Source organism: Mya arenaria, chromosome 7 (genome assembly GCF_026914265.1).
Source record: "Mya arenaria isolate MELC-2E11 chromosome 7, ASM2691426v1".
Lineage (NCBI taxonomy): Eukaryota > Metazoa > Mollusca > Bivalvia > Myida > Myidae > Mya > Mya arenaria.
The window spans coordinates 44,310,110-44,328,382 of record NC_069128.1 but is presented as its reverse complement, the minus strand read 5'-3'; the positions used below and the strand labels follow the sequence as shown (position 1 = coordinate 44,328,382).

At 35.6% G+C, this 18,273-nt stretch overlaps 2 protein-coding genes across 2 annotated transcripts in view; both read left to right on the top strand.

Annotated features, from left to right (window-relative positions):
• Positions 1–18,273, top strand: part of LOC128240549 (uncharacterized) — a 79,793-nt gene that overhangs the window by 32,987 nt on the left and 28,533 nt on the right. The window lies entirely within an intron of this gene.
• LOC128241169 (uncharacterized protein K02A2.6-like) lies at positions 12,763–14,664 on the top strand. Its single transcript, XM_052958134.1, has one exon. It carries the CDS (start codon positions 12,763–12,765, stop codon positions 14,662–14,664), a length of 1,902 nt encoding a protein of 633 aa, XP_052814094.1.

Here is an 18,273-nt window from a genome sequence, read left to right as displayed (position 1 = left end):
TTTAAAGAAATTATTGGCAGCCATCTTGAACAAATATTCAGCTGATATAAAAAAGGCTCTGAGCATAGCCCTGAGTTTTGGAAATTAAACATAAGCAAATCAAAATGATGAATCACGTTATATACATTACTGCTCTTGCCCTAAAACAGCGCAGAATAAGAAAATGGCTGACATTGTGCCAGTAAAAAAATACGATCAATAATGCGAGAAATATGGATTCAACGTCGCTGCAGCGGTAAGGAAAACAAATGCATTTTAACACCCACATAAAGAAGAAAGCTACTATTGAACGTTTTAAGGCTAAAAGCATGTCTAAAATTCACTAAATGTTTGCAATTACCGGGTACGGTACAGTTTATCTGAAGTGCACTTTTGACATATGCAAATCCAGAGACATTTCATGATGTTTTACACCGCCAAATGCCAACATGTTTTCAATTGAATCCTTTAAGTGTTGAACTAGATCAGTTCTCATATTATATGTTACATTTATCATATTATAGTATGTATCACACGCTAATGTACATAACAAGAACAATTTTAACTTAAATTAATTCCTGTTGTTACCAAAGATCAGGGTACAACATTGTCTCACACCTTTCCTAATATAGGCGATGCTTCTGCAGCATTTACTTTGTTCTGCTGACCTGTATCTTCATCGGTCTAAAGTTTTCCTTTTCACCTCTGACTGGGGACGGTGCTTCTGAACGTATAAGCTCCGTTCGTCTTTTGCATATTGAGCATGGATCGCATTAAAGTGACTCGTCGGTGTCGACTGCGTCGCACTTGCAATCGCTGGGCACCGGCAATCTTGACAAACCGCACACTGACCTTGAAGAAGACCAGACCTGTACTCAATCTCGAATTGATAGGAGGCCAGGATTTCTAGCCATCTAGCCACTTCACCGTTAGGCTAATACAGCCTAAATAACCCAACGAAGGCCTGGTGATCTGTTCGAACTAGGAACTTCCAGCCTAACAGGTATTGGCGAAAACATACTGCAAGAAAAAGATGACTGCTAATAATTCCCGCTCTATAACACAACAATTGCGCTCAGCCCTGTTTTAACCACGACCTGCATAAGCTAGGACTCCTTCTCGACCATCTTCCAGTTGAGCCAAGACCCCATCTATGCCGATACCAGAAGTGTCAACATCTATTATAAACTGCCCAGCATCATTTCGAGGGTAACTCATAATATTAGGACTTGTCAGGCTCAATCTGCTTCAATTTGTCAAAAGCCTTTTAACATTCATCACTCTAAAATGGCTTGTCGATTTTTGTCAGTACGGTCAATGGATGGGCGATCTTTCACAAAACGGTGGTAATAAGACCCAGTGACTACAAATTGTTTACTTGTTTTGCGTTGATTAGCCGCGGCCAACCTATAAGTTTGGCCACATTGGTCTGGTTGGGATGCAAACCCTCAGTAGAGACCACATGTCAGAGACACGTTTATTCTGTCTGCAATAGCTGGCACTTCTCCGGCTTTAACTTCAAATCAACTTCAAGATACAAGATGCAAGTATCTTTATTTAAAGTCGGATATGTGTTAACAAGAAACATTAGCTCAATAAGCTATTTTCCGACAAGCTGTTATAGTACGGTCTTAACCACTCCTGCTCTGGTCATATTTTTAACAAAATTACGGACAAAGACGATGATGGCATCTATGTATACAAGAACCACTGGAGTCGTTGGAGCGTGAGCTCCATAACACGCTGGAAATCCCAATCGCATTGTAAAGTACGACTGGCATACGGACAATCTCATAGTGTCCGTATTAACAGTAAAATACTGTTTAAGGGATGTCCTTCTTTTTTTACTGGTATCTTGATAATACTATTGGAGTGGCCCAAGGGGTAGGGCTCTTCGTATTATACCCTTCTGAAGTAAGTCCTCAACAGCCCTTTTCTCCGCATGCGCGCATGGAACCCGTCTGAGCCACTGTTTTACTGGCGGGGCCCCATCGGTATTTATTTGGTGGTCTGCTAGATCAACGAGTCCCCGGACTCATTCCTGTCTGGAAAACGTGATCTCGTCCTTCACCAAAATACCCGACAATATATCTTGTTCGCGCTGGCTCCTACCTGTCGCCGACCGCTCAAACAGAGATTTGAAGTACTCAGGAACCTTTGCTACTTCATCCCGCATATTCCCTCATGCTGGCTGCACATCGAACACGGTCCGCATTAATTTTATCTTCTGCATTTTCTTTAGGAGTCAATACGCTTACAACACGCTCCACCCGCTCAGCTACCCCTATCTATGCATCTTGTTTAAGTGTTGTCGCAGTAAGGAACGGGTTGAGTATTCTATACTTGCATGTTGTAGAGTCGTTGATGTCAACGAGGGTTGATGCAATCTATAGTGAGTATCTCGCTTTGAACGGGTATGTGGCTTCCACAATTTAGTTTGCCCCATCGTCTAGGTCATCCTACTCTGTTCTTTCAACAAAAAACATCAACCACGGCTTCTGACTGTGCCGGCCAGCAAATGTCTTCTGCCACTACCACTTTTCTCACCTTTTGTAGATAAGCTTTCTGTTAACACGGTATCGCACACAAGCAAAATGAGTTCTTTGCTGAAAGAAGGTCAGGAGGACGTCACCACCAACCGAAAACTTATAACCAAGAAGCGCCTCATCTTCTATTTCTGCCACATCGAGCATCTTCATAACAAGTGTTCCCAAGGTAATCCTAAACACACCTTAACCACACTCCCGAATAGGAGCCCAGCCGTCTCCGCGAATAAGAGTAGACGCCCTCAACACCGGTCGTTCTTGGTAATTGATCTGGCTAAACAACCGTTTGGATATGATTGTTCTCATCACCCCGGTGTCTGCAGTGAACGTAACTGGAACACCATTCACCTTTTTCCGGATGTATATACCATCGCTAAGGTACATATGCGTCTCTCCGCTCTTTTTGACCCCCGCCTCGTAAGATGTTTATCAATCAACAACACACTTTCCTACACTGTGTATGTATTTCCCCCGTTTAAATATTTTAAAAAGTATCATGATTCAACAGATAATGTTATAGATAATCGAGTTCATTACTTCACCGTAGCATTTTGGTTTCAAACCAAAAACCGAATCAACGTAAGAACATTGTTTAGAGAGGCAGGAAAATTATAACCAAAAAACGGCGCGGGTCGACAAAATGCATCTGTGTACTGTGAAGATAATTATTTATACACAATTTGTATACTAGTCAAAATTAATTTATTTAGGGTATCTGCTAAAAGAAATCGTTTAGCTACAATTAGAGTGGCGTATCAAAGTTCGATATCAAAATGACTCTTAAGAAATGTCTAAATTAAAGTAAATGACGTTCTTTAAGAACAAACGCATTTAAATGGGAGAGGTACTCAATCACACAGACATATGCAAACAGGTTTGTAAAATTCAATCCTGTGCTTTAAAATTCAACGTTTAAACAAACATTATTTATAAAAATACAACCTTTATGTAAACAAACTTGATATCCATGATGACTATCTTTGTTAACACGATTGGAATAGGGTCATAAAGGCGCTATGTTGTTTACCTGAACGCAAAAATTAAGGTCTTAGCTAAAATGCGTTTTGATGCATGTAATTTATATGACTGCCTTTCATTTAAAAACTGACACGATCCTTCAAAGAACAATTAATTTCTTGCTTTCAATTTCCGTTTAGTTTATAACCGTTATGATACGAATTCCAGTCAGGGGTTATTGTGTTTAATACACAGGTTTATATGAAAGCTATATTACATTGACGTTAATTCATGATGTCGACGTTATGTATGATATGCCAAAATTATGTGTTTGTTTCAATAAACATCCTCTTGGAGTGTTGTTTAAAGGTATGTTCTAGATTAAAACAGAATAAAATTATAGGTGTCAACATTTTAGCAAATATAACCTCAAACCCACATATATAATATTGAGGCATTGCTTATCGAAATATAAGATTAGCACAATAAATGATAGAATAAATATCGGTCGGATGTTTTGTTCAATAATGCAAAACACATTTTATTTATGCAGACCTTCTTATGCAATCGTTCAGGCACTTTTAAATGTGAGTATTACATTCGTTTTAATGAAGGTCACTAGAAAAAAACGACCTTGCCAATAGCTCGCTTAATGTATTTTCCTTTTACATTTTGTTTCCTATGTCTTACTCATGTAATAACCTATACAACATAACGGATATTAGTTATAACTTTATAAGAGCATGTATAATCAATAGGACACCAGTATCTTTGAAATTGTTTCAATTAGAATTTTGAAAATAGACGGTATAAAGTCTCAGTACTTAATACTTATGACTTGTCAACGCTCTATACATCTATTCCGTAATCTTTATGTACAAACAAATTGACACCTCTTATCGAAAAATTATTTGCGAGGGAGAAGACTACTTACATGGCAGTTAATGTTAAAAAGGCTTTTTTTTTACTAATTATCGCTCAGATATCTATTGGACATGCACAAATGTCATTGAAGTTTTAAATTTTGTACTCAATAATTCTTTTCTTAAATGTGGTAAATGTTTATATAAGCAAACTATTGGAATTCCAATGGTTGCCAATTATGCACCTTTACTTGCAGACCTCTTTTTATACTGCTATGAAAGTGAATATATGTTAAAATTATTTAAGTCTGGAGATCTAGCTCTTGTTGATAAATTCAATAGCACGTTTAGATATATTGATGATATTCTAAGTTTAGATAATCCTGTGTTTGCAGATAACATTCATTCGATATACCATTCACAATTGCAACTTAATAAATCTAATACATCCGTTTTAAAAGCATCCTATGTAGATTTGAAACTAGAAGTAAGGGAAGATGTATTGAGCATCAATCTTTATGATAAACGTGATGATTTAAATCTTAAAATAATTAATTACCCTTCTTTAGATGGTGATGTTCCTATTTCACCATCATATGGTGTTTTTATTGCACAGTTGATACGATTTGCTGGAAAATGTACAGATGTAAAAAAATTCAGCTCTCGCAGTAAACTTAAGACGCAACAACTTCTAAAGCAGGGTTTCCGATATTTTAAATTAAGGAAAACTTGCTCAAAATTTGTTAATGGTCATTATAATCTCATATCAAAGTACAATAGTACTCTTAAATCGCTCATTGCTGATAGTATTGCTCATCCAGATTTTTATGGTGATGTTTTAAAGAAAAATCGTAGAATTAAAATGTTTCCAGCAAATAATTGGGCAGATAGACTTAAGGAATTACTTGGAGTTTATTTAAACCGTGGATATAAAGGAAATATTTTGAAGAGCACTTGCCTTCTTGTTTTTTAAGGCTGAATTCCTGAAACAAAATATTGGGTTGAATATAGCATCCTTTTATAACTAAATTTTCAGTGCTTAGATTTTTATGAAGAATTTGCTAATTCATGTTATCTTTAAAACATTTTTGGCGGACACGTGTTAACTGACTCAGAGTGTTTTGGCTGTGACTTAATTTTCTTCAAATATTTTACGTTTTCAAATCATTTGTTAGGAGCGAATAGCATAAACAAGTCGCTTTTCTTTTTAATAATGTTTTTCTTTATTTGTTCCCAGTTTTAGTACAATGATGCTTTTTATTATGAAACTCTATGATCAAACATTTTTAAACCTTTTATTTTATAAGGCAGACTCTGTGTGATGTTTTTGGTTTCTAACGATGACTGCATCGTATCTTTGAAAAGTATTTGCATTAGGTGGTCTGAATTGTTTCCCTCCGTCTGCAGATAGAGTTGGGATCTCTAATCATTGAAGTACTTGGGGTTTACCTTTTCGTTTTTTATTATTATTTGTTTTATTGATAAGTTTCCTCAAGTTAATGCATACTTTGATAAGGTTTACCTTTTGCGTTTTATCTTTATTAAGAATTGTTGGGATAAGAGTGAGGTTTGTGCACGTAAACTGGTTTAAACCCCCAGTAAATTTACAGTTTACTGACCGTTCCAAGGCGGTACCTAACAATTCTTGATAAACATACCAATTATATATATATATATATATATATAGTATTTATGCACTGTGCTGTTTGTAGAGTTTTGTGCTGTTCTATGTTTCTTGTTTGTGATTTTGTGTTCTATGTCTTTGGCGTTTGCCCATTGCCATTAAACCGGGTTTATGTTTAAACTTTTTGCTACTGAGCATGTTTCTGTAGCTTTTTGCATATATATTGGTGAAAACCCAAAATGACGTAAACTGACTTTAGCATCACGTAATACATGTATGTACAATTCTTGAAAGGCAAACTGTTTATATTTTTCTTGGCTGTATACTCTTATTGAAAGTGAATATATTTCTGATGAAAACAATCATATAGAAGAAGAATCATCATTTTAAAACAAACAAACAATACGAAAAGAAATATGGTTGGCTCAAATCGCAACAAAAAAACATATCAATTATCGAACTACTGAGATATTCAAGAGTTGGTGGGAGTTGATTTGCCATTATTTCTTTTAAAATGTGTATTCCATATCGACACTTCATTCTCATAAAACGAAAGTAGAGCATGAAACATTGCACAACAAAGCATTACTCACTTGAAAGTGAATATGTTATTGACTTAGCAAAAATGAGATAAACTTACCCTAACGTTTACAATGTAATTTGGGAGTTTTTCAATCATGTAAAGGAAATTACAGGGACAAGCCCAGTAGTCACCAATTCAAACATAAACCCTGTTTAGAGGCGAAAGGCAAGGACCTAAACGGCAATGAACTAAATACACAAACGGGTAAATACTAAATTCAAACACGACAAACAGTCCGCACACCAATAAAAATGTCGGAAAAAAACTGACACTGTACTGCCAGTAGTCAACAAGTCTATGGCAATTTATGTCCTGATTTTGTTTAAATTCAATTGATAAGACAAGAACTTTAGGACTGTGTAGGAAGCCGAAAAGCTCTCTGTTCCGAAATAATCTTATATCTCGTACTGCTGATGTTGATGTATAGAGTTTACAAGTAAATTTCTTTGCGTCTGTGTTTGTGTTTTGTTGGTCTTTCTGTAAATGTCAACTTTGAAGAGAAGTGTAACACTCTATTTCATAGCGTGTTAATCGATATGTTTATATATTTATTCACAGTGTGTTCGCTGCAGCTCGTTCCCCTAAAAACTTTCTCAAATATTATCATAAATTTCGATTTGAAACTATAAATTCGCCTGATACCGTTCCACTGGGGACTGCAAAATACACAGCAGCTCTATATCAATTTTGTTCTCTCAATTAATAGTCCTGCGTTATATGTGACCCGGGAAAACGAGGATGACATGCGCGTATTACACTATTTTCATGTGAGTATAAACAGTTCGAGGTACAAAATTATGAGAACAACCTTAATTACCTTTTGTTGTTAATCAGGACTCAATTTATCAACAGCAAGCTTCAGCATCTTGTATTGTCTGGTAGTATTTAGCCACGTTACTAATTTATCCCAAGTAGCACAAAATAAGCAATAGTTTATGATCATTATCAAATTGATAATTTCTGTTGATTATCAAATAAGGCATCAAAATTAAACGATTACTCAACTTGTACAACTAGCGAAATCGGTGCACTTATACCACAACTGTTATTCTTGAGCATCATGTAATTATCGTTCGCGACAAAAATGAAATCCTTAAAAACGAAAAAGAATTGATGCATAGCATCAAGTCGGCGCAATCAAATTAGAAGAAAAACGTTCATGTAGATAAACAAAAAATGGTTACTTTTGCTATGATAATATGTTGGCTATACATATGTTCGAAGGACATTATAGTTGATAATATTGTTATAGTAGTTTTAGAATATTAAACATAATAGATTTTCTGTTTTTTTCCAAGCTAATACCACGGTACAAACTAAATTATACCAAAAATATACACACGCTACTTCGAAAGAAATAAGAGGCATTGGCCTAATACATGAATTTCAATAGCATGAAATCAACCTTTTTGAACCGGCATGGGAAAGCCCAGTTATATGAATACCGGGGCTAAATATATTTTGTATGAGGGAATTATCTGTAGTTCATTCTTTCGAATGGCATTTTCAAAACAAACAAATAAGCTCAATGTTAATTTTTAAAAAACTAGCCTTTTTGCTACGCCAAGGGAGATTACTGCGTAGATTCGGCCAGAATCTATCTCGAGGATTGCCGGAGATTACTGAGTTGTTATGATTGAAAATCAAAATTTTCAATATAATAAGCAGCACTAATATGATTTAAGGTTTCATTATCAATTAAAGTCTAAAGTTTTATAAAAACACGCTAAACTTCATATTTTATCATGCATCGTGGAAAATATCAAAAGCATTGTTCTGCAAGTTATGAACTGGTCCCTAAGTTGGAGTAATTCTTAAGTCATTTTGCGCCGACTAATTTCGTTTTAGCATTCGCGGTTTAATTAATCAATAAGTAATTTTAATACTTACTATTATTTTTTTTTTAAATTATGTGCAGCTTCGAAGAGCTCAAAGCGATTTTCTTTCCGCATAACTACGAATCTGACGAAGGGTAGGGTTATACCTTGGGAAAGCACCTAGGCCCTTTTCTGTGTATTATGGAAACAAGAACGTGTACACATACTTCAGGAAATTCCAGCATTGCTATGAAATTTAATTCTTTAAACGTGATGTAGATGCTGCAAGAATAAATTAACAAAACTGTTTGATTGTGTTTTTTCACGTCATTGCGTTTATAAGGCGACGTTTGACACACTTATTAGCAAAATCATTTAAATTGTAAGCAATACTAGGAAAATATTATTCTGTTCTTCAGTAATGTAAACTTTACATTTCTTTTTGTCTTATTACTGTTGTACCATTTAAATTTCTTAAAATAGTACGTATTTAGTTCCATGATTTGCAGATGTTCATGTCTACCTGAGTTTGAGTTTGCTCAACTAGGGTGGCATTGTTTTCCAGTTATCAATACAGTTATCAATACACAAACCAGACCAGCTATTCCATTCCATCCTGTGACGTTTAACTATCAATAAAATATGACATGCCTATCTATATTATATGTTGGTAGAACATACCAAACCTAGGCAGGACCTGTTCAACATTTGGTAAATTTATAGTTTTGTGAACCTTAACTTGTCTATTTAGTTTTATCAGTTACTGTTCTCAAAATGGAAAATAGTAATAATCAAGTGATAATGGAGTAAAAAGAATACAATTGGAAGTCGGAAAAAGTTTCCATCAAATTTAGGCGAGAAACAAAAGGAAAGAAACCAAATTAATAAAGACAATAGAAGTAATTCACGTGGTTTTTCACAAATTTGAATTTGCCTAGCAGAGATACCATGCAAGCAGCCAATGAAAATGAAAGTGACTTTCATCCTACGTATCAATACTGTACATTGAAGGATGAAAAATCAGAGCAGCTGTTCATCGGCTGTTTGTCATCTGTACGTAAATATCAACTCACAAAAACATTCATGGGGTAACATCACTAGACATACAGTGCTAGGAATCACATGTTATGAACTGAACATCCTCTCCCCACATAAAGAATGTTGAATAGCGAGTGTCAGGCTGTGCTTGGGGTATTTTTCAAGCGGTATACTTCAAAATCAATTCCAAAAGTCAACTATTGCATATTTTTGCGTAGATTTCACTAAAGAGCTTATGTGTTAAACCCATTGTGGAGAATGGAGCAAAGAAATCCAAAGGCAAAGCTCTTCAAGATGAAATTGCTATGATAGCAGCCTTGCTTGTTGATGAACCACTAATAGGAATTAATATTTTAACAGATGCATGACGCTGCGGCTTACAAATATCAAATATAGTGATGTTGTTTGCTTAGCTCGATAGACAAATAAATGCTTACAATTTGAAACAGTTACAAAGGATGATTACGTATGCTCTCAGTGTCACTAGTTGATAGGAGTTAAACGAATTTACAACTTCTTAGACGAAAATGATTGTCCAGTAAACATACATGCCCATGACAAAAATACGTCGTCTGCTCTGATCAGCTGTTTGCTTACATTTTATCACAGCATGCTAATTATAGAAAACTGAGTATAACAGACAGCTACATAGCTGAGAGATGATAAGCAACTCCCCATTCATTCGTTGCCGTTTTAACTTCGAAACGGCAAGAAACTTTCGCACATGTGGTATAGATTCGAAGTTTATATCTTAACAAATCATGGCTATGAATAGGCATACTAGTAATATAAAATAAATTATGGACATAGATAAACAGAAACTTAAATAGATAGAGCAAAGAATATATGCAAGGTCAATATTGACTAACGTCTTGAGTATGAGTATTAGACTCAGAAAACTCAAATTCAGACTTAGGACGTTTGGGAATACGATCCAAGGAAGATTGTCTGCAATATAAAAACATTGAAAGATGTTCACTGCGTCAAGTTTAAGATATATATATTTAAAAGAAATATATTAACAATTGGAATTTCAGTATCACATCCAAATCATTGTTTAATATTTGACATGCCATACAGTTTCTGAGTATCTAGTTTTAAAACAGCATAGGACAATCATCTTATACGTACTTCTATAAAGTTTCACGGTTTTTCGTAAATGCCAATGAAGTATTTCCGAATCATTGTCAAAGAGAGTCCAAATAGGTTCAAACGGTCAGCATAATATTTCAACAGTCAAAGGTTTTACCCTGCTGGTTTTTATTTTTGAGATTCCTTTTACAACAAACATATTTTGTTCGAGACAGTTTTGTCGGATAATTGAGTACAAACCATTAAGTGAATGAACGCTAATCTACATTCAATAGCACACAAACTGAGTTGTGCTTTTTCGAATTATTATTGTTTGTTCTTAAGTTTTTTGAACTCACACAAGTTTTCGTGTGTTTAACATATATCATAGATTTTTTTAATATCTTTAATTGCCTGGTGCTGAAAACATTAATATAAATATCATTTTTCGTTCCAAATTTAAAGATTTGATTGTTTTCATAATAACGATTATCCCCTTGTTTTGGCTCATATATAAAACCATTCAATAAGTATTTTCCAATTTCCCGCATTATGATGCGTGTTTTTTTATCACATCGCTTAGACCATAACCCTCTGTCTCGTAACAGGGTCTGTTTTTGAAGTTTTTTCAACTTGGCTTCATTGTATTTTTGACACCGTTTAAAAAAGGAATTCATATTAAGATTGTGATAGTCAGCACGGCATTTTAATTTGAATGTTATGCGTTTAATCTGTTTCAAAGCAAAAAAACAACATGAATACTGTTTACCTGAATATCAGAACTTTCTTAGACTCATGTCAGTACTGTACACTTTCCTGTGTATTGATATACCTCTCATGCAACGTGTTGTGTATTTAAATTCAGCCAATAGCGACACTTGCTGATAAGCCACGCCTCTGTACTACTACATGCTGCATGTTATCACAGTAGTTTAGTTCTCAATGACTGTTTTCAAGTACTAGTAATAAACCGTAAAACTGTTGTTATTTCTTGTTGTAAACACAACATATTGGCGACGAGGATGTTTAACTAAAACGTACTATTATTTCGGGAATTTTATCCATTTGTGCGTGAAATTCTGGATAATAATTAAGATGGCGAACTCAGGTTTAATTGGAACTTTAAACGCATTCAACAGTGACAGTGAATCATGGATTTCATATGAGGAGCGTTTAGAGATGTACTTTGTAGTAAATAGTATTGGGGACGAGAAAAAAGTTGCCGCTTTATTAACTCTGTTGGGGGAGAAGACGTATGCATTGTTGAGAAACTTAACGTCACCCCAAAAGCCAGCAAAAAAGACGTAGTAGGAACTTTGTCAATTATTGAAGACACAGTTATGTCCCAAACCTCTGGTGATTGCGGAACGGTTCCGTTTTCATAAACGTAATCAGGCGACAGGTGAATCTATTTGTGATTTCACAGCCGCTATAAGGAGATTAGCAGAACATTGTGAATTCAATGATAATCTCGAAAACACATTACGTGATAGGTTTGTTTGTGGGTTGAAGGATGAAGCGACACAACGTAAGCTATTGTCAACGGCTGACTTAAGCTTGAAAAAAGCAATTGAAATCGCCACTGCGATGGAAACAGCTTGCAAAGACGCAGCTGAATTACATTATACGGCATCAGGAAGTTCAAATGTAAACGAAATAGGAAAGAAGCCACCGAGTAAACGACAATACCGTAAAGACGTGACATTGAAGCCACAACAAAAAGGGAAATATTCCAATACACGGTGCATACATTGTGGTAAATCAAACCACCAGTCTGGCAAGTGTAGACTAAAGAATGCAATTTGCCATAGTTGCAGTGAAAAGGGAGACATTAAGACTGTCTGTCCAAACCCCAGAAATGTGAACGTAATTGACGAAACGAAAAATGACTGTGTGTATGTCATAAACAAAGTGACCAGCGAAAGAACATCGAGAACCTTTCTATATCCAGTCATCAATGAAAAACAGGTTGAAATGGAACTAGACACTGTGTCTGCAGTTACCATTATTTCAGAACAAAACATAAAACAATTGTTTGGAAATATCAAACTGGACAAATCCTACTGTAAGCTACACTCATATTCTGGGGAAACAATACAGCAAGTAGGATCTGCAGTAGTGCGTGTTGACTACAACAACCAAACGAAGGATTTAAGGCTTTGTGTAGTGAAAGGCAACAAACCATCCTTATTTGGGAGAGACTGGTTGAGTGAGATTAATGTTGACTGGACTAGCGTTATGCGCGTCAATAACATTGAATCACAAAAAAAATCGTTTAGCGAATATGATGAATAGATATGAGTCTGTATTCAGCGACGGTATTGGTCACGCTAAAGGCTTCAGTGCGAAATTAACGCTGAAAGACGATGCCACACCCAAGTTCATGAAGGCAAGGTCGGTTCCGTTTTCAATGAAACCAAAAATCGAGAAAGAACTTGACAACCTTGAAAGACAAAGGATAATAACGAAAGTAAATACCAGCGAATGGGCTACACCAATCGTACCTGTTTTGAAATCAACGGGAGATGTCAGGATTTGCGGAGATTTCAAGGGCACGGTCAAGCAGGCGCTGAAGGTTGACAAGTATCCACTTCCACGTGTTGATGACATTTTCGCTAATCTGTCACAGGGACAAAAATTCACGAAACTGGATTTACGCCAGGCGTACCTACACTTGGAGCTCGACGACGACAGCAAGGAGTTACTGACAATCAATACACATCGGGGACTATACCGCTATAACCGGTCTGTGTATGGAATTTCCTCACTTCCAGCGATATGGCAGCGCACAATGGACACAATACTTCAGGGAATTCCGAGAGTACAGTGTATACTGGATGACATGATTGTCACAGGGGACAGTGATCAATCGCACTACGAAAACCTTGAAAAAGTGTTATCACGCTTGAGTGATTATGGATTAAAAGTTAACAAAGATAAGTGTCAATTCTTTCAGGACAAGGTTACATATTGTGGTCATGACATTGATAAAATAGGATTGTGGAAATGTAATGACAAGATTCAGTTGGTGCTCGACACACCTGTACCACATGATGTAACTTCATTGAGGGCTTATCTTGGGGTTTTAAACTACTATCACAAATTTCTGCCAAATCTTGCAACCGTTGTAAGTCCGTTAAACGCACTTCTCCAGAAAAATCAAAAGTATAAATGGTCAGATGAATGTGACAGGGCGTTTAATGATTCGAAGCGCTTGATCACATCAGAGCCCGTGCTAACACATTACAATCCGGAACTTCCGGTACGGCTCGCAACGGACGCATCCCCTGTCGGTATTTCCGGTATATTGTCACATGTTATGCCGGACGGCTCCGAAAGGCCGATAGCATTCGCGTCGCGTTCCTTGACAAAGACGGAACGTAAGTATGCGCAAATAGACAAAGAAGCGTTAGGGATTCACTGGGCAGTAAAACGTTTTTACACGTATTTGTATGGCAGACATTTCACTCTAGTGACAGATTGCCAGCCGCTCACTTCGATTTTTAACCCTGGTAAAAGCATACCGGTTACCACCGCGGCACGTGTTCAAAGATATGCGTTATACTTGTCGGGATTTCATTACGATGTTGAGTACAAGAATACTAAGCGACAAACGAACGTAGATGGCTTGTCTAGATTGCCGGCGCCGCACACCGCCGAAAATTATGATAATGATATTGAAGAAGTGTTTTACACCTCTCAAATTGATCAGTTACCGGTCACAAGTTCTCAGATTCGCAGAGAAGCTCAGCGCGAGCGTTTGTTATCGCGTGTTTTCAGTTATGTAGAAAACGGCTGGGACGAAAAGATTAATGACCCTCTGTTGAAAAGCTATTTCTCGCGTAGGAATGAATTCGCAATTCATCATGGTTGTTTGATGTGGGGAAACCGGGTAGTAATTCCAATCAAATTACGGTCTAAGGTATTAGACACAGTTCATTCAGGGCATCCTAGAAGTTACATATGGTGGCCCGGTATTGATAGTGACATTGAATCTCTGGTCAAAAGATGTAATGGGTGTCAGATGGAACAAAGACAGCCAGCACATGTTTACCCACATCCGTGGGAATGGCCGAGTTCCAGCTGGGAACGAATACACGTCGATTTTGCTGGCCCATTTTTAGGACGAATGTTTATGGTAATTGTCGATGCACATAGCAAATGGCCAGAAGTTATAGAAATGTAATCGACTACTGTTGAACGCACGATAAATGAATTGCGAATTATATTCTCAAGATACGGTCTTCCGAAACAATGCGTTACAGACAATGGACCTCAATTCATTTCTGATAGTTTTGCAAAATTCATGCAAAGTAATGGCATAATGCATATCAAAACAGCCGCGGCAAAACCATCAACAAATGGTCTCGCTGAAAGGTTCAATGCTACATTTAAATCTGCAATGCGAGCTATGAATGGCGAAACTGACGATTTCGGCTTGAAACTCAGTAATTTTCTATTATCATACCGCACAGCTGTGCATTCCACAACCAACGAAACACCGTCAAAACTATTTTTCAGTCTAAAAATTAGGACTAGGCTCGATTTGCTCAAGCCGGACACAAAGCAATGTGTTCAAGACAAACAAATGAAATTGTCATTAACAGGAAAACAAACATTTAGGGAGCTTGAGTTAGGTCAAAGCGTACTTGCGCGCGGTTATAGGCCAAGCGTGAAAGAGAAATGGGTTACAGGGACTGTGGTATCAAGGGATGGCCCCTTGATGTATAAAGTACTTGTTGGAAATGCCACAGTGAAACGACACATTGATCACTTACGGCCCACCGAAATCAGGCTCAAACTGAGATACCAGAGTTAACAGGATCAATGCCATTAACTCGCGGTCAGGCGTATTTCAATACACTACCCGATTCACAACATTCAGAGCAATTAGCCCCAGATGTTAGTAATACTATTGAACCGCCCCAGGTCGAAGAACGTCGTTATCCACAACGCGATAGGCACCCGCCGGAAATATTAGCGTATAATTAGATAGTACCCGTCAAGAGGCATTGTAAATTAATGTGCTTAATTAAATGACGCTGGAGAAGTGTTGCTAATTAATAGTTGCTATTTGTGATTAATTTTATCAGATAAAGATCAATTAATTTAATATCTTTACAATATGTGTATTGTTTATCAATGATCGCACTGTTGAAACAATATTTTTAAGATGAAAAACATCAACAGTTTAAAATATTATGGGAATATTTTATTGATATATATGATGTTATGACTTCATATTTGAAAGGGGAGAACTGTTGTGTATTTAACTTCAGCCAGTAGCGACACCTCTTGCTGATAAGCCACGCCTCTGTACTACTACATGCTGCATGCTATCACAGTAGTTTAGTTCTCAATGACTGTTCTCAAGTAATAGTAATAAACCGTTAAACTGTTGTTATTTCTTGTTGTAAACACAACACAACGGACGTAGTGATGTAACTAAATGTAGATTGAAGTAACATTATTTAAATTGATCAATTAAAATCCATACCGTTTAATTATTTTGATCGTTAATTCGAAAAATATACTTCTTTATTAGTATAATACTATGTTGATGTTAATATATTTTACTAAATAAGTCATTGTCTTAAATGAAACCTTGACGATGTACATACTTAGCAATATTCATTTTCCATGGTGAACCCAATTTTAATTATTGTTCAATCTTTCTTTCAACCGCTATTCAGTTAGATAAACGCTTGTGTGTCAGCATAATTTTGTAATAAGAATATTTTGGGTTTGAGATTTATTTTATATCACAGTTATTCATTCAAACATTGCCATTAAATTTTGCATTTTAACGTGTACTGAATATCTACAGTGAACAATGATCTAGAGACCCACTCAAATAAACACCACATACACGAACATAAAACATTATTAATCTACCACACAATCATGAAAATACAAGTCGAACAGCAGCATTGTTTTGCTCAATTGTGTAACAATTTTCCTGCCTGTAATTCAATTAGTTTATGGAAAATAGACAATTCACTAGTATTTTGCGATTACGTTTTGTACGAACCGTTGAAACTATTTCATTTTAGTTTTGATCTTATAAATCTATTGTATGGTAAGTTAATTATGTATCAAATATGATATTTTAGTTTATATAGCCCAAATGATATATAGGTTCCACAGGCAATACGCAGCTGTATCACAGATTTTCACAATATTTCTGCACAGCTTATATTACTTGCACATGTGGAGTCCCAGATATTGTTTAAACATGTTTGTTTTTGGTTTTGTTTTTTTGCACCAAGGAGGGAAATAACAATGGTTTACGCTGCGTTGTAATTGTGTGAAAAAAACATTGTTCGATAGCGGGTCGAGTGACTTTAGATTGATTTTAATGTAAGGCAGTCATATAAATTGTATGCATATAAATGCATAAATACCAAAACATGAACCTCAATATGATTTAAAACAACATAACACAATTTTGACATTCGTTGATGCTTTTTATTAAATTATATATGATTAACAAACAGAAATTATTACGTGTTCCAAATACATAAGATCAAACGTTTTCTTTTTAACAATTTTTTTTGAACTATCGAAACTTGTATTAAACACCACGTTAAAATTCATAATTTTATTATTGTTAATTAGTATGTTTCTCGGTAGAAGCCTGTTAGCTAATAAATCATGTGTTCTTTATCAAGGCCCTAAATATCCTTGATTTGCCGCCCCTCTTCGTTCTAGTTTTATTCCATTCTAAATGTTACATCCTTTGCTCTATAGTGTTTGGGTTTTTTAAAAAAAGCAACCTTTGCTGATTTTCATACATAAGTGGTCGTCATCTTTTTTAATAAACAACGATGTAAAAAAACTATTTAAAAGACACATTTTTGTCATATAATTCCAAATTATGATCAAGTGAATTTAAAAGACGTATTTCAATCAATAACATACTTTCCTAAACTGTGTTTTAATTGCCTTGTTTAAAGATTTTAAAAAAGTGTCATGATTCAACAGATTATGTAATACATAATCGAGTTCATGACTTCAACGTAACATTTTGGTTTCAAACCAAACACCGAATCCCCGTAAGAACATTATACAGACAGGCAGTAAATTTATAACAAAAAATCGGCGCGGGTCGACAAAAATGCAACTGTGTACTGTAAAGTTAATTATTTATACAAAAATGTTATACTAGTCAAATTGAATTTATTTAGGGAAGCTGCTTAAAAGAAAGCTTTTAGCTGCACTTAAAGTGGTGCATCTGAGTTTGATATCCATATGACTGATATTCAATTTACTGTTAAAAATAACTGAATGTTAGGCAAAGGACATTACAATTAATTTTGGATAATGTTAAAACTAACAGCAACAGCCTAAAGTAAAGTAAATGACATTCTTAAAGAACACACGTATAAACAGCTACCATTTTATGATCGAAAGACGTACTAAATCACCTGAATGCAAAGTTTAAGGTTTTATCTAAAATGCATGTTTATGCATGTTTTTTATATCACTGCCTTTCATGTTAAAACAGATTCGTTCCTTCAAAACACAACTAATTTCCTGTGTTTAATTTCCTTTCGTTTATTACCGTTAGGATCTGTATTGCACTCAGGTTTTATGGTGTTTATTACACTAGTAACGTATGGACTAGTATAGAACAGTTTGTAATGTAAGGTCTCAATGTTTGTATTTAGCAAATACTACTTAAAAGCAGCATACGTAAAACTTGCATTGCTTTTCGAAATATATAATAACCACAATAAGTGATACAAAAAATATCAGTTGGTTGTTTGGTTCAATAATGCATAAAACATAACAT

What these genes read in the sequence shown, in the direction of transcription:
- LOC128241169 (XM_052958134.1), top strand. Translation starts at nt 12,763, where the DNA reads ATGATGAATAGATATGAGTCTGTATTCAGCGACGGTATTGGTCACGCT.